The 24,323-nt window shown below is 43.1% G+C and overlaps 1 protein-coding gene across 1 annotated transcript in view; it reads right to left on the bottom strand.

Annotated features, from left to right (window-relative positions):
• Nucleotides 1-24,323, bottom strand: part of LOC141099719 (uncharacterized) — a 772,310-nt gene that overhangs the window by 479,517 nt on the left and 268,470 nt on the right. The window contains exon 11 of the mRNA XM_073587712.1: nt 4,542-4,604. Within this exon, the coding sequence (XP_073443813.1) occupies nt 4,542-4,604 (63 nt within the window). The remainder of the gene's footprint in view (nt 1-4,541; nt 4,605-24,323) is intronic.

Below are 24,323 nucleotides of genomic sequence, written 5' to 3'. Positions count from 1 at the left end.
TAGACATGGTCAAGACAATCTCCTGCAGTTCAAACCGAGCATCAGTATGGGGAAGAAAGGTGATTTGAGTGCCTTTGAACGTGGCATGATTGTTGGTGCCAGAAGGGCTGGTCTGAGAATTTCAGAAACTGCTGATCTACTGGGATTTTCACGCACAACCATCTCTAGGGTTTACAGAGAATGGTCCGAAAAAGAAAAAAAATCCAGTGAGCGGCAGTTCTGTGGCCGGAAATGCCATGTTGATGCCAGAGGTCAGAGGAGAATGGGCAGACTGGTTCGAGCTGTTAGAAAGGCAACAGTGACTCAAATTGCCACCCGTTACAACCAAGGTAGGCAGAAGAGCATCTCTGAACGCACAGTGCGTCGAACTTTGAGGCAGATGGGCTACAGCAGCAGAAGACCACACTGGGTACCACTCCTCTCAGCTAAGAACAGGAAACTGAGGCTACAATTTGCACAAGCTCATCGAAATTGGACAGTAGAAGATTGGAAAAACGTTGCCTGGTCTGATGAGTCTCGATTTCTGCTGCAACATTCGGATGGTAGGGTCAGAATTTGGCGTAAACAACATGAAAGCATGGATCCATCCTGCCTTGTATCAACGGTTCAGGCTGGTGGTGGTGGTGTCATGGTGTGGGGAATTTTTTCTGGGCACTCTTTGGGCCCCTTGGTACCAATTGAGCATCGTTGCAATGCCACAGCCTACCTGAGTATTGTTGCTGACCATGTCCATCCCTTTATGACCACAATGTACCCAACATCTGATGGCTACTTTCAGCAGGATAATGCGCCATGTCATAAAGCTCGAATCATCTCAGATTGGTTTCTTGAACATGACAATGAGTTTACTGTACTCAAATGGCCTCCTCAGTCACCAGATCTCAATCCAATAGAGCATCTTTGGGATGTGGTGGAACGGGAGATTCGCATCAGGGATGTGCAGCCGACAAATCTGCGCCAACTGTGTGATGCCATCATGTCAATATGGTCCAAAATCTCTGAGGAATGCTTCCAGCACCTTGTTGAATCTCTGCCACGAAGAATTGAGGCAGTTCTGAAGGCAAAAGGGGGTCCAACCCCTTACTAGCATGGTGTACCTAATAAAGTGGCCAGTGAGTGTATAGGATTGGTGAGATTTTGAATCTCACTATAGATTTGAGGATGCAGAACTATTGTCTCTGGCCCAGTAGAGATTACACCTCAATGTAACAGGCTGAAATTGGATGGTGTATGACAAGGTGGAGGGTGTCTATAGGATTGGTGAGATTTTGAATCTCACTATAGATTTGAGGACGCAGAACTATTGTCTCAGGCCCATTAGAGATTACACCTCAATGTAACAGGCTGAAATTGGATGGTGAATGACAAGGTGGAGCGTGTCTATAGGATTGGTGAGAATTTGAATCTCACTATAGATTTGAGGACGCAGAACTATTGTCTCAGGCCCAGTAGAGATTACACCTCAATGTAACAGGCTGAAATTGGATGGTGAATGACAAGGTGGAGCGTGTCTATAGGATTGGTGAGAATTTGAATCTCCCTATAGATTTGAGGACGCAGAACTATTGTCTCTGGCCCAGTAGAGATTACACCTCAATGTAACAGGCTGAAATTGGATGGTGTATGACAAGGTGGAGGGTGTCTATAGGATTGGTGAGAATTTGGATCTCACTAGAGATTTGAGGATGCTGACAATGATGCTCTCAGTCCAAGTATGGACGCCGGCAGCCTAATAAGCAGGACTGCTGCACAATGCACACACAAAAGGGTGGAAAAATGAACGCTTGGTAACTGTGCAGAAAAGAGGAAGAAAAGTATTTTTGCTTTTAAAAAAGCAGTTTGCACAGCAGTGTGCAAACAGCAATGCAGCTATCAGGGAGCCTTATAAGGCAGCCTAATAACCAACAGAGCTGATGCACAAAAATAGAGCCTCCCCTGTCACTGCACACAAACTGTTGTGTTGTAAGTGGAAATCGCTAACAGCAGAAGCAGTTTTTTGGTTCTTCTTCCCTGCCTAACGCTCTCCCTACAGAATCAGCAGCAGCAGCAGCTCTCGCTATGCTAAGATCGGCATAAGTAAGATGGCGGTCGGCGTTTACGCCCTTTTATAGCCCCGGTGACGCCACACAAAGCCAGCCAATCACTTGCATGCCCTTCTCAAAGATGGTGGTGACCGATGCCTATGTCATCGCGTTGCCCACAGTGTGCGTCCTCCATCATTGGCTGAAAAAGGGTGCTAGAAGCATATTTTGAAACGCGACTTTGGTGCTCTGGTCGCCGACCTCGTGGCCGACCTCACGCTATGGTCGGGTTTTGTTTTATAAAACCCGACTTCAGCGAAAGTCGGCGACTTTTGAATATGACCGACCCGTTTCGCTCAACTCTAGTGGTTAGAACACTCTATATTGTGCTTGAAAAAGGTCTTCGAAACATTGCCACAGGAGGCAGAATAAAATGTAAGGCTTTTTTTTCACCACTGTCTGAGGCGCTGTCTTTTTTATCTATTGCTATGAAACTTGCTCCAGGATGGACTCCCTGGTTTTGACGTGCGCCTTTCCAAATCTATCTTAAAGACTTTGACGCTTGTAGGGTGCGGTTTAACTTTTCATTTTTTGGTACCCTGGAGGGGCGTGACTAAGAAGCTACCTTAGTGTTCACTAGAGCCTCTGATAGTGAGGTTAGACTTGTGCGGCAGGTAGCTGCCAGGTACCACTCCTGGGAGGTGTCTGGCTGTAGCAGTGGATCACACTGGGGGATAGAACACTAATGACAGGTGCAGGCAATTACAGATGGGCACGACTGGTACTCTGGTGAGCATGGATGGCTCTCTGGCAGGCAGGCGGGCGTGGCAGGCACTCTGGCAGGCAGGCACGGCTGGCACTCTGGCAGGCAGACGAGCACCGCTGGCACTCTGGCAGGCAGGCGGGAATAGCTGGCACTCTGGCAGGCAGGCGGGCACGGGTAGGATAATAGAACAGGTAGGAACCAGTTCAGACTGGAGAGACCAGAACCGTAGGATGCGGGACAGGAGCAGAGCAGAACCACAAGGTGCGGAGCGAGAACGGAGCACAACCACAAGATGCAGACCAGAGCAGAATGGCAAGGTGCAGAACGGGAGCGGAGCAGAACCACAGGGTGTGAAACAGGAGCAGAGCAGAGTCACAGGCTGCAGAGCAGAGCAGAGCCGCAGGTTGCGGAGCAAAGAGCAGAGCCACAGATTGAGGAGCAAAGAGCAGAGACGCAGGTTGCAGAGCAAAGAGCAGAGTTGCAGGTTGCGCAGCAAAGGGCAGATCAGAGCTGCAGGTTGTGGAGCAAAGAGCAGAGCAGAGCCACAAGTTGTGGAGCAAAGAGCAGAGAAGAGTCACAGGTTGCGGAGCAAAGAGCAGAGCAGAGCTGCAGTTTGTGGAGCAAAGGGCAGAGCAGAGCCGCAGGTTGCAGAGCGAAGGGCAGAGCAGAATCGCAGGTTGCAGAGCAAAGAGCAGAGCCGCAGAGTGTGGAGCAAAGAACGGAGCAGAGCCGCAGGTTGCGGAGCGGGGAGCAGACACAATGCTACACAAAGCTGAGTAGGGAAGGAAACAGGCAAGGACAAGAACAAGAAATTGCCTTAGTACAGACAAGGATGGACATGGGAACAAGCTCAATACACGGGATTCAGGCATGAGTATGTAGCCCTCAGGGAGGCAGAACACAATACACAACGAGCACAGAAACAGGTTTGGGTATGCAGCCCCCACAGAGGAGAAACACAGGACAGGACCTGGCAACTCAGCAGCAAGGTACAGACTGACAGAGTTTTTTACGCAGACATCTCCCTGTGGGTGGAGATGCCTTAAGTACCCAATACCTCTTAGCGATAAGCTGGGGACATATTAGGCATGTGCACACTGTTTCTATAAGACTCAGGAAATGCCAGGGCTGCCGTCCTAAGCATACAGCCAGGAAAAATGCAGCAAGCAAGGACATGAGGTTCACAGCAAGGAGCTGGCAGAGGACAGAACTCACAGCATGGCCTGGAGTGGTGAGTAAGATGGGAAGCCATGCAGTGATGCCAGCAGGGATGTTACAGTGTGACAATATTTGTCCCCTGTATGTGATATTATTGGTCATTTTAGAAAACGTATATGACACATTCCCTTAAAGAAAAATAAATAAAAATATACCTAGAAAGATTATTGGGTATTTTAACAAATGTTTAGTGGGTTAGAGTGGAGTAGAGCCCTGCCAGAAGAGGCTATCTTATTGTGGTGGCTGCTTAAAAGATCTTTTGGCAAAAACAAAACCTGATGGCTATATATGTGATATGGTGTTCTATGGGAATTGTTAATGCGTGGTTGGTGAGGACGTGGTGCAGAAGTGTAGTTTTTCCAAGAATGGGCAGTGGGGCTGTGGAAGGTTCGAGGGGTGGAGGCGGAGCTGGGATGGACACAGTCTCAAGGGGGCCCGATAATTTTGCCAGTATGGAACCCTGAAATTCCAGGTGGCAACTCTGCAGGGTATACATGCAAAGTATTTTGCAGTTTGTGTTATAAGTGTGGATTTACCTTTTCCCCTCGATATCCTGGCAGCCCTCTAAGTCCAACATTGCCACGAAGTCCATCATCTCCCTGTTTCAAAAAAACAAGATTATTTATATTCTGATTGTATTATGGTCATGCTCCAACATACAATTTAAATCTTCCTCTACTACCTGCTATTGTTTTCTGCTCAACTGTATATATATGATTTTGTAATTGACAATACTCTGATACCCAGCGTGGTATGGTCTAACATTGCATACCTGCTGTGCATTTTTCACAGCCTATGTGCAGCAAAATACACATGTCACATGCAGATTTTAGTGCAAATGATTTGCTTGTTTCATCCTTTGTATTACAAGAAAAACTCCCGAAATACCCATCATGAGAACCCAGTCACACATTTGCATTGGAGAGTTTGATCAGTAGTTTCCACGATTTTGTGTGGACCAGTCAAATATTCATGGACATATGATCATCCCCTTAGACTATACTAAGTACGAGTTTTATCCATGAAACTTATAAATAGAGTTTGTATGAACTACACTGATGTATGAACAAGCCCTTATATTTCATGTTAGTGTAGATTTACAGTGAATTCAAGTTTGTGAACATATTGAGTAATGAGTCTTTATATCTACCTTAGCCCTCATTTGGAGTTGTACCCCTTTACCCTGGCAGTACAGGTAGGTAGTTATAAGATACCTGATTTTAAGTTGTTCGATCAATTTCAGTATACGTAGGGGAATTAAAATTGTAGGATGCTGCATATTTTCAGTAGCAAAAATACAGAGCATCCAAAACAAACCTAAAACCCATTGTGGGAACTTAACTACTAGGTCTGTCAAAAATTCACACATTGCTGTCCATTTTTCAAAGACTGTGGCTGAAAGGAGAAGCTTGAAACTCCATCAGTTTATTTTTTTCATACAAGAAAAACTGATGAAACTTTGAACAAACTGAAGGTAAAAACTGACACTGACCAAACCCTGATTAAAACACTGATTAAACTCAGACTGTTTTTTTTGCACACGAGAAGAATCACTGATGTCTGCATGAGGCCATTTCCAAAACGGAGAATGCTATAACTGAGACCAAGTAATCTGAATTATAGCATGATTTCTCTGATGGTTATGGAAGCATCATATGCTGCTACTTCTGAAGATTTGGAGCCTCAACCAGAAAGTGGAAAAAATGATATTCCCTGAATAATAACAGGAAAAATTCAGGAAGGAAGCTGGAAAAATGGAAGATATCCCCAGTGCAACAACAACTACAAGTGACAGACAGAGTCTGGAACATTTCAAGTTATACCCAAAATTTTAAACAAGTATTAAATCAGGTATTAGAGGAGGTGGTATATAAGGTGCATTAGGAAATTAGGAGATTATTAATATGGTTGTAGAATGTCCCATTATTCCTATTTACCACTCACTCCCCAAAACCCCATAAAGATCTATACCTGCCATCTTTGACACCTATTGTGGTTTGCATAGTCTCATTGGCAGGGACATTGGGGTATGGGTTGACCACTATTTAAAACCCTTTGTGTCTGAGCTACTGGAAAACATTAGTGATACCTAATTTGTGGTCTCAATTTTTGACAAATTGGGGTATTCCAAGAACTCAGAATGGCTAGCTTGCTATCTCAACGCTATATGATATAGCCATACACTGCCTCTTTCATAATAACTCAATTTCTTTAGTAGTCTTAAGGAATTTTTGACTATGGAAGTCACATTTTCTGTATAGGAGGGGAATTTCTATAGGAGCAAAGTTCTCTCTAGCCCATATTGTCATTGATGTCATTGCTATTTTGAGACTCATATTCATTTGCCCCCCGACACACACACATCATGTGATACGGTTGCTTTATTGATGACCTGCTGCTATTGATATGATAGAGCATGGATGCATAAAGTGCTGCCCTTGTTGATTAAAATAATAAGAATCAATTTAACCCACATTCACTTACATAATACCTGTTTTAATTTAGTGGTTGTCATATTAATAGGATTATAGGTTTCAGAGTGCTTGAACTGTTTTGTTAGTCTTCTACAAGAAAACTATATCCACAAAATTCCGTCTGAAAGAGAGCAGCCTTGCAAATCCCCACATGTCTGCAAAAATATACTTATAGGTAAACTTATTAGGAATAAAAGGAATCGCTCTGACCCCAACCAATACTGGAGAGATTCGGATAAGGTTAGTGATGAGTGAGCAGGCTCATCACTACTCGGTGCTCGCCTGAGCATCGTAGTGCTCGCGATGCTCGGAGCTCGCCAAGTAATTCTGAGGTTGCTTGGCGGGAGCTCAAGTCCCCGTCCTGCATGTTTGGCACTTTTTACAGAGCCAATTAACATGCAGGGATTGTCTGCCACACACTGTAATGCCGAAGCCATGTTGGTTGTGGCATTGCAGTGATTGGCTGGCCGCAAAAAATCATCAGGTCTATATCAGACCTGGCGCTGCCCTGCTCGTCACAGTTAGTTCCGGAATCAGGCAGCATAGGGTGAGTTGGTGCTGAGCTAGAGAGAGATTTGTTTGCGTTAGTGTGGGTTTACCACATATAATACACATATCCATCTCAATTAACAGTCCTTCTGCATAGATATCAGTGCTTGGCAAGCAGGCAGTGTATGTGGAGACTGCAGTGCATATAGCAAGAGGGTCCATTCCAGTTCTGTCTGCTGCTGCTGCCTATCACAGATATTTATAGACATAGCCCCAGGTATCAGAGGTCAGGAATAATTTTTGTTTTGGATCTTAATCTGATTATTTGCTTCAAAAGCCATCCAGAGAACACTGTTTTTCTGCTCCATTTGCTTGTTGGTATTTGCTTGTTGGCACTACAGAATACAGCCAGATCCTTTCCTTATTATATCGGCAAAAAAACAGCTATTTTAAACATATCAGTGCAGTCAAGATTGTGCCATGTGATGCTTCAATTTAAATTTGCTTGCAGTGTCTTAGGCAAGTTATTGACACCAATTTGCTGAAAAAAAATAGTTATCTACAGACCAGATATTTTAAACTGGAAAACTTGTGCCATTTCAGGCCTCAATTTAAATTTTGTTGCAGTTTCTTAGGCAAGTTGTTGACATCAGTTAGCTTAAAAAATAGTTACCTACAGGCCAGATATTTTACACTAGGGTTTGTCCACCACACGGATTGCACATATCAGTGCGGTCAAAATTGTGCCATTTCAGGCCTCAAGGTAAATTTTTTTGCAGTGTCTTAGGCAAGTTATTGACACCAGTTTGCTGAAATCCAAAAATAGTTACCTACAGGCCAAATATTTTACACTGGGGTTTGTCAGCCAAACGTATCGCATATCAGTGTGGTCAAAATTCTGCCATTTCAGGCCTCAAGTTAAATTTTGTTGCAGTGTCTTAGGCAAGTTATTGACACCAGTTTGCTGAAAACCAAAAATAGTTACCTACAGGCCAGATATTTTAAATTGGGGTTTGTCCACCACACGGATAGTGTATCAGTGCAGTCAAAATTGTGTGATTTGAGGCTTCAATTTAAATTTTATTGCAGTGTCTTAGGCAAGTTATTGACACCAGTTTGCTGAAAACAAAAAATAGTTAGACAGGCCAGATATTTTACACTAGGGTTTGTCCGCCACACAGATCGCATATCAGTGCAGTGAAAATTGTGCCATTTCAGGCCTCAAGTTAAATTTTGTTGCAGTGTCTTAGGTAAGTTATTGACACCAGTTTGCTGAAAAAAGTTACATACAAGCCAGATATTTTTAACTGGGGTTTTCGCTCACACAGATCACATATAAGTTCGCTACAAATTCAGCCATTTATAGTGAACATTGAAAATATTGTACTCCATTTAAAATGGGAAAGACGTGTGGCTAGGGACAGGGAAGTGAATGTGATGGTGATGGTGCATGCAGAGGCAGAAGCTGTGGGCAAGCAGAAATTGTGCCACAACAAACACACATCTTCACACCCAACCTTCCTGTCCAATTACTAGGGGACCGCAGCAGCACACCACTATTGAACCCAGAGTAGTGTCAAAAGGTTGTTGGGTGGATAGCGGATAATAGTTCCAGCCACTTTTCCACCACCACCACCACCCTGTCTTCCACATGGTCAAGTCTGAGTAGCCATGAGTCTGGACCGAATATTCCTCTCCCTGCCTCCTTTCTCCCACCATGCCGAGTGCCTGGAGACAACTGATCCCACACTTGGACACTCTGAAGAGCTGTTCACTTTTCCATTTATAGATTTGGGCCTCTCGTCCGATCCACTTGAAGCGGGGCAAGAGGAGATAGCATGCAGCGTTGCCCAAATATTTTAAGCAGCCACAATCACACAAAGGTGACGGTGGGGACGTGCAACAAGAGGTGGATGTTGATGAGACACAATTGCCAGAAAGTCAGGAGGAGAACCAGTGTGCGGAAGTGGAGGATGAGGTGGTGGATGATATAGTACCTGACCCAAGCTGGCAGAAGGACATGCAAAATGAGAACAGCAGCACACAGGGGGAGGCATAGTACCCTAACAGGCAGGAAGAAGCAGTGTGGTGGCCGCAGACAGAAGGCAGGCCACCATTCCCCGTAACACCAACACAACAGAAGTTGCCAGTCCAACTGTTAGGTCTTTCTGAGTCTGGTTGTTTTTTAAAGACTCTGACGATAACCCCAAAAAGGCCATTTGCACCACCTGCCAGGCCAGCATCAGCAGGGGTAGCAAAACTACCAGCCTCACCACCACCAGCATGATCAGGCACATGGCAGCAAAGCACCCGACTTTGTGGGCTGAACCCTAGGGTCCAGGAACAGTGTCTGTGGGTGACACCACTGCTTCTTCCACTGTTGTGTGCGCAAGCCAATCCGATGTCTGTGGTGCATTCGAAGATGCTTCCTGCACTGCACCTGTCATTGCAAACACTCAACTAGCACTATCAGCAAGCACGTCATGTCCTTGTCCCAGCGCAGCGTTCAGTTGTCCATACCCCAGTCCTTAGAATGCAAGTGCAAATGCGCAGCCTATGTCCCACAGGCCACACTACTAAATTCCCACATTTCATGACTGCTTGAGCTTGAAAAGTTACCTTTTAAGCTCATGGAGATGGAAGTTTTCCACAACCTGATGGCAGCAGCCATCCCTCGGTACTCGGTCATCAGCTGTGACTATTTGTCCCGGTGTGCCGTCCCCGCATTACACAAGCACATGTCCCACAACATTAGCTCTGACCTCAACAATGCAGTTACTGGGAAAGTCCACCTAACCACGGACACGTGGACAAGGGCTTGTGGGCAGGGACGGTACTTTTCACTGACAGCACACTGGGTTAACATAGTGGAAGCCAGGATCCAGTTGGACCTTGAGATGGAACATGTCCTCCCGACGCCGAGGATTGCGAGCCCTATGTCAATTAGGGTTGCCCCCACAGTCTACAGCTCCTGCACCTCATCCTCCTCCTCCCCAGCCTCCATCTCCGAAATGACCACATCAGTCACAAGCTGGAAGCAATGCTGCAGCCAAGCGGCAAAAGGCTGTGCTGAAGGTAATATGCTTAGGTGACAAACTCTACAATGTTGAAGAGCAGGGAGATCTGTAGCTGACACCGCTGAACCTACACCCAGGCATGTTCGTGTGTGTCTATGGCCAGAACCTGGTGGCGGCACTGAGGCGAGCTGAGCTCACACACGTACCATGCCTGGCCCATAAGCTTAACCTCGTGGTCCAGCGGTATCTCAAAACCTGCCCAGAGCTCCTGGATATGCAAGTACGCCACCTGTGTGCCCATTTTAGAAGGTCAGCTCCAGCTTCCCCCGCCCTTGCCATGCTTCGCAGCGTTTGCAGCTTCCGGCTCACTGACTGTTGTGTGATGTCCCCGTGCATTGGAAATCTACACTGCAGATGTTGGAAAGGATTTGTGAGCAAAAGAGGGCAGTTGTGGACTACCAGCATCAACAAGGACGGCGGTATTCAGTTCAGAATCCACACATAAGACCTCAGGAGTGGACATGGATGTCAAACATATATACCATTCTCTAAAACTTTGAGGACTCCACCAAGATGGTGAGCGGTGATGATGCCATAATTAGCATCACCATCCCACTTCTCTGTGTTCTGAAACGCTCTCTGCTCACAATCAAAGAGGATGCATTGCAGGCAGAGTGTGATGAGATGGAGCAAGGAACCATACAAGGTGATTACACACAGCCCAGCCTTAACTGTCACACCATTTATTCAGCGTGGATGGCATGAGGACAGAGAGGAGGAGGCTAGCATGGTCAGTCATCCTCTTGGTGAGGACACAGAAGTCTTGCCTGTTAACAGTCTGGCACACATGGCTGAGTTTATGTTACGTTGCCTTTCCTATGACCCTTGCGCTCTCAAAATTTTGGGTGACAGTTATTACTGGTTGGTGACACTTCTAGACTCTTGCTACAAGGAAAACTTTTTATCTCTTATTTGAGAGGCAGACAGGTCTACTAAAATGGGGCAGTACCAGAGGGCCCTTGTTGTGGAATTATTAAAAAAAAAATCCCATCTGAATACACTAAAGGCAGAGGTTGCAGTTAGTTGGACAACCAAGGAGTACAGGCAAGAGAGACACAACTCCAAACCAGCAGCGGCAAGGGAAGACAGGCAAAGTTCTGGGAGAGTTTAATCAGACAGAGAAAGAAAGGGTATTCAGCTCACCTCTTTTTTGCTCATTACGAACATTGATATCACTGAGCACGGACACGTCTCTGCCAAAACGTTTTTGTAGTATTCCAATGAAAAGAAGGGGTCCAGCTCCAAGAGTAAAATATAAAAAGTTTATTTGATATCATTAAAAAATAAGTACATGGCTGCTGTGATCAAGAATCAGTATATCCAAAAAAGAATTACCGCATGGGGATAGTCCAGAGAGGCTCTGAATGTAGACTCAGAGTAACCTCAAAGCATCAGCTGAGCAATATTTCAAGTCAGTACACAGATGATCAAAATTAACTAATTAACAATAAAAATAATAAACAACAGATGTGAAACACAAAATATAGAAAAGTGACAAAAATATGTAAATATAATAGAAAATAAAAGCAAAATAAATTCAATAATGCAGCATAAATTATTTTCTTAAATTCAAACCCGAAGGTACACGTGTATCAAGCAAATATATCCAATACGCTTCTCTGTTTCATAAAATTTTCTCTCTGTCTCCACCTCGTATGTTTCTTTTAATACGTTCCACTGCATAGATTTTCATACCAGATAAATCCCTATTATGAACAGAAATAAAGTGTTTTGATATATTAGAAATATTTCTATTAGTAAGCTGCACAATATCATGTAAATGTTCACGTAATCTGTCCTTCAATTTCCGAATGGTTGAACCCACGTACTTTAGATTGCATTTAGTGCACTCAGCAATGTAAATGGCATAATTTGAGTTACAATTTAAAAATTCTTTAATTTTATATGTCTTATTATTAGCTGAAGTATAAAATCCAATGGAGCTTCTTTGGTCTCCGTTCGCTGCTTAATAATATACAAGACTATAGTAGCAGGAATAGGGTCTTTAAATGAACGATTGGGCCAATGGTTGGACTCTGTTCTCCAACCCTTAGTACATCGTATACCAGGTTATTTAAAGGTTTCCAAAGACGTTCTGAGTATGTTTCACAATGTGACCTGGGATTCAAATTTCACATGGATCACATGTGACGTTATTTCTCTGTACACCAGCATCCCCACGTTTCCACCTACAAAAAATATAGTTCTTATTGCATGAATTTACAAAACTACATCATTGCAGTTTTATAGTTTTTATTGTCTCACAATTATTTTCTTTTTAATAAAAAATTCTTCCTACAAAATAATGGTGTTTCCATGGGGGCGAAATTTTCACCATCTGTGGCTAACTTAGTGATGGCATGATGGGAGGAACTTTTTATATTTAATGTAATAACCCTTTTTCAGACCACATTGAATGGTATGCAAGATATGCATTGATGATTTGTTATTAATATAGAAAGGGGATATTGATACCATTCCTATGTTTATTGAATATATTAATTTAAATCAGTTTAATTTAAATATCACATATTCTTTTAATTCCCATAATATTTGTTTTTCGGATCTTTGTTTATCTGGAAAACCGCATCAATGCATTTCTACCTCCACTTACAGAAAAAAAACGCAGGTAATACCATCCTGCTTGCCCGTAGCTATCACCCAGCACACACCATTAAAGCCATCCCAGTGGGTGAATTGACTCATGATAAAAGGAACTGTAGTGAAAAGAATAGTTTTAAAAATGAAATTTTCTCTATAAAATGTTCTCTATAAAAAAACGCTTAAATAAACGTGGCTATCCAAATTGGATAATCCAAAGAGCTGCACATATCGTCAATGGTAAAACTAGGGATAATCTCATTAAATCTAATACATGTGCACAATTGACCAAAGATCGTCCTACCTTGGTGCTCACATATAGCCCTTATTTTAAACAAATTCGCAATATAATTAATAAGAATCTGTATTTACTTCACAATGATAATATTATGAACGAATTATTGGAGGATGGTTTAAGAATTGTGTCTAGAAGAGCACCAACATTGGGTAACAGTTTATCACCCAGTTTATATTGCTTAAAAAATAATTTAAAAAAAATGACTGGTTATCTACAATTGGTTATTATAGATGTGGTCAATCACCATGCAAAACATGCTATTTTTCATCAAAAACTCTGTCTTTATCTGATTCAGCTAATAATAAGACATATAAAATTAAATAATTTTTAAATTGTGACTCAAATTATGTTATTTACATTGCTGAGTGCACTAAATGCAATCTAAAGTACGTAGGTTCAACCATTCGGAAATTGAAGGACAGAATACGTGAACATTTACATGATATTGTGCAGCTTACTAATAGAAATGTTTCTAATATATCAAAACACTTTATTTCTGGTTCATAATAGGGATTTATCTGGTATGAAAATCTATGCAGTGGAACGTATTAAAAGAAACATACGAGGTGGAGACAGAGAGAAATTTTTACGAAACAGAAGTGTATTGGATATATTTGCTTGATACACGTGTATCTTCGGGTTTGAATTTAAGAAAAGAATTTATGCTGCATTATTGAATTTATTTTGTTTTTATTTTCTATTATATTTGCATATTTTTGTCAATATTTTCTATATTTTGTGTTTCACATCTGTTGTTTATGATTTTTATTGTTAATTAGTTAATTTTGATCATCTGTGTACTGACTTGAAATATTGGTCAGCTGATGCTTTGAGGTTACTCTGAGTCTAAGAGCAGACAATGCTCGAAACGCATTCTGAGCCTCTCTGGACTATCCCCATGCGGTAATCCTTTTTTGGATACACCGATTCTTGATCACAGCAGCCATGTACTTATTTTTTAATGGTATCAAATAAACTTTTTACATTTTACTCTTGGAGCTGGACCCCTTCTTTTCATTAGAGTTTAATCAGACCCTCACATCACACAGGCCCTGTGGCTCGGGATACTCTCACAAGGAGTGCCAAGTTTTGGAAGATGCTGAGGGAGTACCTTGCTGACTGTACCATCATCCTCTGTGATTACTCTGTGCCTTATAATTATTGGGTATTCAAGCTGGACATATGGCATGAACTGGCTCTCTACGCCTTGGAGGCCCTGGCCTGCCCTGCTGCTAGCATTTTTTCAGAGTGAGTTTTTAGTGCCGCTGGTGGAATTATAACTGATAAGCACATCCGCCTGTCAACAGAAAATGCAGACAGGCTGACTCTTATAAAAATGAACAAGGGCTGGATTGGGCTAGACTTGTCAACACCATCGAAGGATAGCAGCGTAACATAAACTCAAATCCAGTACTTAACTACACGCAACCTTTGATCCTCTCAAGATCTCCTTCACTACTCCCCTCTTATCTCTTCTTCCCACAACCACATACAAGACTTCTCCCGTCCTTCTCCCATACTCTGGAACTCTCTACCCCAACATATCAGACTCTCGCCTACCACAGAAACCTTCAAAAGGAACCTGAAGACCCACCTCTTCCGACAAGCCCACAACCTGCAGTGATCCTCAGTCTACGGAACCGACGCATGACCAGCTTTACCCTCTCCTAGTGTATCCTCACCCATTCCCTGTAGACTGTGAGCCCTCACGGGCAGGGTCCTCTCTCCTTCTGTACTTGTGTGTACCTTGTTTTTCTCATGATTATTGTACTTGACTATATTTGCCACTTTTCACATTTAAAACGCCATGGAATAAATGGTGCTCTAAAAATGTATAATAATAATAATCCAGTGTCTTTATCTGGGAGGTCTATTCCTATGCACCTCTTCACACCTACACATGGATACACACTTCCTGATTTTGGCTATTTGCTGTTGTCCTCCTCCTCCTCATCCTCATTCTACACCACCATATCACCAGCGTGACCGTGGTCCATGATGCAACACCCACATAATTTTTTTAAAGGTTATTTATGATGCCCATACAAAATGGTTATACAGTATGTTCACGTATACCCCCCAGGGGTAAATGTCAGCCCATAAACTTAGTGCATGGGCATTACAAATATATGAGACCTGCTCCTTTCTAATGGGAACATTATTTTATGAGGTCCTCCTCCACGTCTCGTCAAAGGGGTATTGGGATGCGCCCAAATTTTTGGCAGCCCTTGCATTCACTGCATAGGCAAAGCGTATTGGTGCCTCACCCCCTTTTGGGCCTCCACCCCCTGTTGGGACCCCCAGTATGGAGTGGGCTTCTTTCCCATGGAACCTTCCATCCCCTGCTATCTCTCAACCAGTCCGACAAGTTCATCGGCATTCCAGGGATCACCCTGAGCAACCCAAGTGTGTACGGGCATCGGCAGGGAGTGCACAAACCAGTCCATCACCACCCGTTCTACCATCTGTGCAGGCATAGAGGATTCTGGCTGCAGCAACTTCTGGACCAAGTGCAACATGTCAAACATTTAGGAGCGAGGTGGTTTGTTCCGGTGATACGCCCAATGGTGAACCCGCTGTGCCCCAAGAATCATTGTAACCCCCAAGCTTGCAAGAATCTCCATTTTTACCTTGCCATACTCTTTAGCATCCTGCAAGGCTAAATAATAGTATCTTTTCTGGGGTTCCCCCGTCAAGTATGGCACCAGTACCTCTGCCCACTGCTCTGGCAGCAGTTTCTCCCTCTCGGCAACCCTTTCAAACACCGTCAGGAAAGCCTCAACATTGCAATTCTCCATTGTAGATTCTTCAGCCTCAACAATGCAGTTCTCCACTGCACATTGTTCAGGCTCAACACTGCTATTCTCCACTGCGGGTTCTTCAGCCTCAACACTGCAATTCTCCACTGCCGGGTCTTCAGCCTCAACATTGCAATTCTCCACTGCAGGTTCTTCAGCCTCAACACTGCAATTCACTGCATAGGCAAACAGTTTGTGAGTACCTACTTCCTAATAATGGGAACATTGCTTTCAGGTGGCACTCCTGTATGTCTCTTCAAAGGGTTATTGGAATGCGTCCAAATTTGGGGGAGGTGTAGCATTCACTGCACTGAGGTGCGTCCTAATTTTTGGCAGCCCTGCCACTCACTGCATAGGCAATAACAGTATAGGAGATGTCTCAATGGAAGAAAAAAAAAGTGAACTGCACCAGAGCCAAACAGCAGTCTTGTGCTTTTTAACTGATGGTCCTCTATTTATTTAACTGAATTCCTTCAGCACATGCAACAATATTATGGTGCTCCGCAATGAAATAGACATGTCCTTACAAATACTTAGAAGAAAAAAATTGCGGCACTCACCATGTTGCAGAAAGTCTCAAAAAATCCTTTATTTCATCTCTAGGGTGTAGGCATTTGAGTCTGGAAAGCGGGCTTGGGAGGAATGCGGGGAGTGCAGAAATGAACGATGGCCGTTTCAACGGATCCAGGTGAGTGAATTAGTGAAGTTATTTCCTTTTTCAAGGCATAGACAGAAACTTACACATGTGTGACATACAAAATAAAATCACATATTGCATACAACAGGTATCCATGTATCACCCGGAGCAGGGTACTCTGGTCGCCGGGCAGTGTTGGATTCAGGAGGTCATGGTGGTGGCAGTCGTGCCCGGTGCCAGTGCTACAGGGACAGTGAAATGGGGGTTAAAAAATGAAATAAAAGAAATTTGAAAAAGAGATTGTGACGCCAGTTGGAGTGTTCGACTGTAAGATAGCTGGCACTGCGGATGATCCCAGAGGGTGTAGATGGTGAAGGCAGTGCAGGTGTTTAACCCCCTCCAACTAGGGCTGACCCCCAGAGATAATAATGGAAGTAGATGGTACGGCGTAACAAGGCAGGAGACAAGGAAAGTCACTTTATCATTTACTGAAGTCCAGATGCAGTTCAGAGGATAAAATACAACTCTCTCACCAGGTTTACAATCTGGTCTGCACAATGGGAGTTTTCTCTCTCTGCTGTGGTTCCTTCCTGCTTTTCTAATCCCTTCAGGGACAAAGGTTTCCTGGAGTTTGAAACTTCCAGTACAGCCATGTACTCACTGTGTTTTCTCCTCCGGCAACTTGCAGCATGAATCCTATGTGAAGCACGTGTTTGTTCTTGCACAATCCCTCACTGATTCTCTGTTGCTGTGGAGCTCCTGGGAAAACACCTCACTGCTGGTTGTGCAAACCAGACAGCATCTCAGCTTACCATCCTACCCTGGAAGTCTAGATGGCCTAGGGGCTGAAGCCCTGATCCTCCTCAGCGTTGTTACTGGAGAGAGCACGTGTTACTGCTCCAAGAACATTCTCCATTTTCCTTACGTCTTCTTCACAGAACAACTAAAATACTCTCTTCCCAGTTAGGGTATGTCTCCAAAGCTCTAAGCTTCAGGCAAGTAAGGGAGTGAGGTAAAATTGTGTGTGTGCAATTGTCTCTATTAGAGAAAGCATAACTCCCAACCTTTACAAAACACATATAGAATAGTACATATTTGACCATTTTGTGGCAGAAAAGACACATGGTGCCACATCCACTCATTATTCACAAAAATTATACAGACGTGTCGCGAAACTAAAAACATTATAAATTACAAAAATACAGACAAATCTACTCTATCATTTAATCCTCATAGACCTTGCGCATTTGTTTTTAAGATCCATTTAGTTTCGTGTTGTAATAATATCTTATTGTGATTGCCACCCTGTGGGGGATACTGCACTACTTCTATCCCTGCAAATTTTCACAATTCAGGATTTGCATTGTGTTTTCTCTCATGTGTTGTATTAACCGTAGAGAGTCCTTCCCTGATAAAATGGACCTGTAATGTTCTCTAAATCTAGTAGTGAGAGGTCTAATGGTTTTTCCTATATAGAAAAATGCACACGGGCATAATAGAACATATACCACATACTGGGTTTTACAGGAGATAAAATCTGTCACCAAATGTGTGAATGATCCAATATGTAATAATTTAGATGTGATATAGAGATAACAACTGCAACAATTTCCACATTTAAAATTCCCTTTAGGCTTATTCTTTGTTGACCAATTGTCTTCTGTGGGTAATAAACAATTATGCACTAGTATATCAACGATATTATGGGCTCTCCCATATGACTTTAACTGCGCTAATTTTGTGTAAATCTTTAACAGTTTTTAAAACATGCCAACAATGCTTTTGAATTGTGGCATGAATGAATTTGTCAAGTGGACTGTGCTTGAAGTTAAAAATAAATCTTTGTGTTTCTTTTTAATTTTTATTTCTGTGTAACCAATCTCTGTGAGTACATTCATTAACCCGTTCATGTGCTTCTTGTAATATGTATTCAGGGTAACCTCTTTCAATAAAGTTCCTCTATTTCTTGATTAAAACAGATGTCATTATTAATTCATTTTTGTAGATGTAACATCTGGCTATATTGTAAACCTATTTTTGTATGAGGTGGATGGGCACTTTTATAATGTAGCAACATATTTGTCACCATAGGCTTTCTGTATTCTTTAGTAATAATATAACCCTCTGATAAATGAATTTTGATATCTAAAAATTCTAGAGTGTCACCTCCAAAATATGAAGTAAATCGCATGCTCTCTGTATTGCTTTCATTCAAATACATCACAAAGTCGGAAAAATCTTTTTCTGTTCCTTCCCAAATTATGAAAATATCGTTAACATACCATAAATACATACGTGTGTTTCAAAAAGGGTTAATTATATTTGTGACATTTTTCTTTAAAAAAAGCAAGAAATAAATTTGTGAAAACACATGCGACCGGCGTTCCCATCGTTGTCCTGACTTTTTGTAGATACCATCATTCTAAAACTTTAAACGCATTATGCATTAATACAAATTCTAACGAGTCTGTCACAAAGGTTATGAAGTCTGAAGTTTTATTAGTGTTTTCCAAAATTTTTCTTATGGTATCAATCCCAGTTTCTACATCAATTGAAACGAATGAAAAACTAGTTTGCCATGCGACTTCTGAAATAGCCTTTTTGAAATCCCCCAAATTCTTTATAAATGGGACAGTCAAGATATTGGGACAGTGGTTCTGTTAGATAGTTGACACCTGATATAATGGGGTGCCCTGGTAGTTGTGTTTTAGACTTATGTATTTTTGGTGTACTATATACCAATGCAGCTTTTCGGGGTAATCTGGTATTAATTTCTCTGCCTTTTTCTTTACTATCACACCTTTTTCTACATGTGTCCTACTCCTAAGCAAAAATCTCAATTTATTTTTATATTTATGTGTTGGATCACTATCTAATGGACTGTATGTTATTTTGTTATTCAATTGTGATAGATCTTCTTCAATATAATATTTTTTGACAAATAATACCAGATTACCCCCTTTGTCCATTTTTCTGAAAATCACATTGTCCCACGTCTTCATTTCTTTTAACGCCTTTTGTTCTGTGATACATAGATTTTTTGGAGGTGAATTGTAACACAATGCTTCAATATCTTTTATTAGTAAATCTTGAAATAAATCAATTACATTGCCTGGTGAAATGGGAGGCATAAAGTTCGATTGTACAGGAGGTAAATGATTTTATGTCCACCTCAAGATGTAAAGTTGACACTTCAGATGTAATATGAGGATCCATTAAGCTCAATAATATGCCCGAATCATGCTTTATTTGGATTTGTTCAGGCATGTTCACCATAAAGCCGAGAGTTCTAATGGATGCAGGAATTTCACCTTCTAATTTAGTTTGAGTATCAGTTGTTTTGAGATTATCGAATGTTTTCCTGAAATGAATTTTTCTGACCCTTTTAAACAGATCTATTTTGAAGTCCACCAAATTGAATGGTTTAGGTAAACAAAAATTGAACCCTTTTGATAGTACAGCCATGTGGTCATCAGTCAGTTCTCTTGGCATCAGATTAACAATTTGATGCTTTTCCTTGATTGAGGTTACTTTCTTTAGGATACTTGTCTTCGTTAATTCCCTTTGTAAGGGGGTGAAGTACAGAAGGAGCTGAGGGAGGGTTGCCTCCTCTGCTCCGTGCCTGGAACCATTGCGCAGGGCAGCAGGTTCCCCGGGGGACACTTTAGCAGCCTGTTCAGCAGCCAGGAACAGGAAGGGAGGAGAGCTGAGAGCGGGAAAAAAGCGCGCTTTCCTCAGAGCAGCGCAGACATCAGATGGGGAGGATGCTGATGCAGGCAGGGAGAGAACTCTGGGACAGCCGCCAGAGTCAGAGAGACCGCTGACAAAGACTGCAGACCGTGAGTACGTGAAGCCTGGGACTGCAAGAGAGACTGTGTCCTGTGATAAGACGCTGCCCCGCAAAGAGACTGTGTCCTGTGATAAGACGCTGCCCCGCAGAGAGACTGTGTTCTGTGACAGGATGCTTCTTCCAGAGAGACTGTGTTATTTGGCAAGACGCTTCCCTACAAAGAGGCTGCATTCAGTAACGGAGCTGTGACCTGTTTAGAGAGACTGAGCCACGTACAAGGTTGCAGTGACTTATGTGTTAATGCAGAACCCCTAATTCCGGTGAGAGAGCACCGCTGCAGAGTAAGAGAGAGGGACTTGGAGAAAAGGGGATATTGTCAGTCTCATACCCCTCTGGCTCCCGCTTTAACCCCTCGTACCCCGGCTGGACAACGTAAAAGGCCCAGGACACAGAGGACTACAGACTACAAGCGCCGCTGGTGATTCGGCGCCAACGTTGGAAAAGAGTGACCCCTTCGATCAAGACTCCTGCAGACTGATAAGTTTCCCCAGAGGATAATAACTCTTATTACTGTTGAACTGTTGAATCCTGTGTATGCTTTTGTTGGCTGTTTGCTAAACCCATTCACATCATATTCAGTTCTATACTGTTAACTTTACCAGTATTATTCCCTGTAAATAAATCTCCCCTTTAACTGTTGGTCCATCTGCTCCGTGGTGACATACCTATTCCTGCACGCTTCTTACACCTTCGTTTGCGGTTTTTACCTCCTCTCGTGGTCCGTTCATTTTTTCTTTAACCCCTTCCTTACACTGGATGTACTATTCCGTCCATGTGACCTAGGACCTAAGTTTCAAGGATGGAATAGTACATCCAACGCGATCAGCGGCGCTCACGGGGCTAGCGCTGCTGTTCTCGGTCGGGTGTCAGCTGATTATCACAGCTGACACCTTGCACTATGTGCCAGGGGCAGTCACGGACCGCCCCCGGCACATTATCCCCTGGCAAACTGCGATCAAACATGATCGCAGTGTACCGGGGGCATAGGGAAGCATCGGGCAATGCTTCCCTAAGACCCTCGGAGCAGCGCGATTTTCTTGCGCTGCTCCGCAGGTCTCCTCCCTGCAGGTACCCAGATCCAATATGGCTGAGGGGGCTTTCGGGGTCCTGCAGGGAGCCGGCTGCCTCAGTGCCTGCTGAGAGCAGGCACTGAGAAAGCCTATGCAGCGCCTGTTAGATTACTGATCTGACACAGTGCTGTGCAAAGTGTCAGATCAGCAATCTGACACTTTATTGTAATGTCCCCCCTGGAACAATATAATAAAGTAAAAAATAAAAAAAAATCTTGTGTACAAATAATTTATAAAAAATTCCTAAATAAAAAAAAAAATTCCCTAATAAATTTTTTTATTTGTAAAAAAAAACAATAAAAGTATACATATTTAGTATCACCACATCCATAACAACCCGACCTATAAAACTGTCCCACTAGTTAACCCCTTTAGTGAACCCCTTAAAAAAAGGCAAAAAACAATTCTTTATCATCATACCGCCGAACAAAAAGTGTAATAACACGCAATCAAAAAGACGAATATAAATAACCATGATACCGCTGAAAACGTCATCTTGTCCTGCAAAAAACGAGCCATGATACAACTTCATCAGCGAAAAAATAAAAAAGTTATAGCTCGCAGAATAAAGCGATGCAAAAACAATTATTTTCTATATAAAATGGTTTTTATTGTATAAAAGCGCAAAAACATAAAAAAAATATAAATGAATTATCGCTGTAATCGTACTGACCCGAAGAATAAAACCGCTTTATCAATTTTACTACACGCGGAATGGTGTAAACACCCCCCCCAAAAAAATGCATGAAAATGCTGGTTTTGTTCATTCTGCGTCCCAAAAATTGGAATAAAAAGCAATCAAAAAAGGTCTTGTGCCCGAAAATGGTATAAATTAAAACGTCAACTCGTCCTGCAAAAAAAAAGACCTCACATGACTCTGTGAGTCAAAATATGGAAAAATTATAGCTCTGAAAATGTGGTTATGCAAAAATTATTTTTACAATAAAAAGCGTCTTTTAGCGTGTGACAGCTGCCAAACATAAAAACCTGCCAGGGGGTTAGGGTTAGGGTTAGGGCTGAGATTAGGGTTAGGGATGTGTTGGGGTTAGGGTTGGAGTTAGAATTGGGGGGTTTCCAATATTTAGGCACATCAGGGGCTCTCCAAACGCAACATGGCATCTGATCTCAATTCCAGCCAATTCTGCGATGAAAAAGTCAAACGGTGCTCCTTCCCTTCCAAACTCTGCCATGTGCCCAAACAGTAGTTTTCCCCCACATATGGGGTATCTGCCTACTCAGGACAAATTGCACAACAACTTTTGGGGTCCAATTTCTCTTGCTACCCTTGGGAAAATAAAAAATTGGGGTCAAAAATATCATGTTTGGGGAAAAAAAATGATTTTTTTATTTTTATGGCTCTACGTTATAAACTTCTGTGAAGCACTTGGGGGGTTCAAAGTGCTCACAACACATCTAGATAAGTTCCTTGGGGGTCTAGTTTCCAAAATGGGGTCACTTGTTGGGGGTTTCCACAGTTTAGGCACATCAGGGGATCCCCAAATGCGACATGACACCTGCAGACCATTCCATCAAAGTCTGCATGCCAAAATGTCACTACTTCCCTTCTGAGCCCCGACGTGTGCCCATACAGTAGTTTTCTCCCACATATGGGGTACCAGCATGTCAGGGTCCTGTCAACACCGGCATGCAGCCTCTGCTGAGCAGGGACTCACCCGCACTGTAGGGAGGCCCGGGGTCAAGTACAGCTGGAAAGTACTGACAAACAGGACTTGGGGACGCTGAAGTTTAGCAAGCAGTGAAGGACCTACGGTCATGTGACTGCAAGGGGGCAGGGCTTAGCGTCTTACTTCCAGAGATCAGCAGGACACTATACAGAAATACTCATAGTCAGGCAAAACAGAGGTCATACACAGAGATAGCAGTAAAGTACCAGGGATGAGACAGAATGGATAGTTGGGGCCAAGCAGGGGTCAAAACCAAACAGACATAGAAGCTACCAAGCAGAATCCAACAAGCAATATCCAGAGAACAGACCGAGTCATACATAAAGTATCACGCAACCAGAACACAACACAAACACACTCAGGGGTGAAAACAACTCTGCCAAGGGCGAAAGTATAACTGACGGGGATGGGGGCTTCCTGAGGCTAAAAGAAGCTTTCCCAGAAACAATGAGAGGCCACCATAATAAGTCCCAGGTGTGCAGGTAAGAGTCTGCACTGAGATCAAAACATTAACCCTAGAAGTGCAGGTCCACCAGCACTGGTATCATGACAGTACCCCCTCTCAATGGGGGGCCTCTGGACCCCCTGGCTTGCCCGGGTACCTAGCATGGAAAGCCCGAACCAGGCGATCCGCATGCATCAACCGGGCCAGCACCCAGGACCTGTCCTCCGGCCCATACCCCTTCCAATGAACTAGGTACTGTACTGACCGCCGTACCAACCTGGAATCTACGATACGACCAATCTCATATTCCACATGTCCATCAACCAAAACCGGAGGAGCAGCTGACTCGGATTCTCCCCGGACTGCTTCAAAAGGTTTCAGTAGAGATCTATGGAAGACGTTAGGGATCTTGAAAGAGGGTGGAAGGCACAGTCTGTACGCCACTGGATTGATTTTTTCCACAATCTTGTACGGGCCAATGAATTTGGGGCCCAACTTAACTGACGGAATCCTTAACTTAATGTTTTGCGTGGAGAGCCAAACTTTCTCTCCAACCTGAAACATGGGACCAGGCGTTCGTTTCCTGTCTGCAAAAAACTTATACCTGCCTTGAAACCTAGATATACGCCGCTGGACTTCTGCCCATGTATCTTTTAACCACTGAACAGAGTCCTCAGCCCCAGGACACCCCGAATCCAGACGAGAAAACTCACCAAAATGAGGACTGAACCTATAGTTGATCAAGAAATGGGACATACCAGTGGATTGACTCAATCGACTATTGAAGGCAAATTCAGCCAACGGCAGTATATCACACCAGTCATTCTGTCTAGCAGAAGTCAGACATCTGTTCCAGAGACTGATTAGTGCGTTCCGTCTGACCATTACTCTCGG

Source organism: Dendrobates tinctorius, unplaced genomic scaffold (genome assembly GCF_039654945.1).
Source record: "Dendrobates tinctorius isolate UK_male_01 unplaced genomic scaffold, ASM3965494v1 ptg000102l, whole genome shotgun sequence".
Lineage (NCBI taxonomy): Eukaryota > Metazoa > Chordata > Amphibia > Anura > Dendrobatidae > Dendrobates > Dendrobates tinctorius.
The sequence above is the reverse complement of the archived record's forward strand: the minus strand, read 5'-3'. Positions and strand labels throughout refer to the sequence as shown.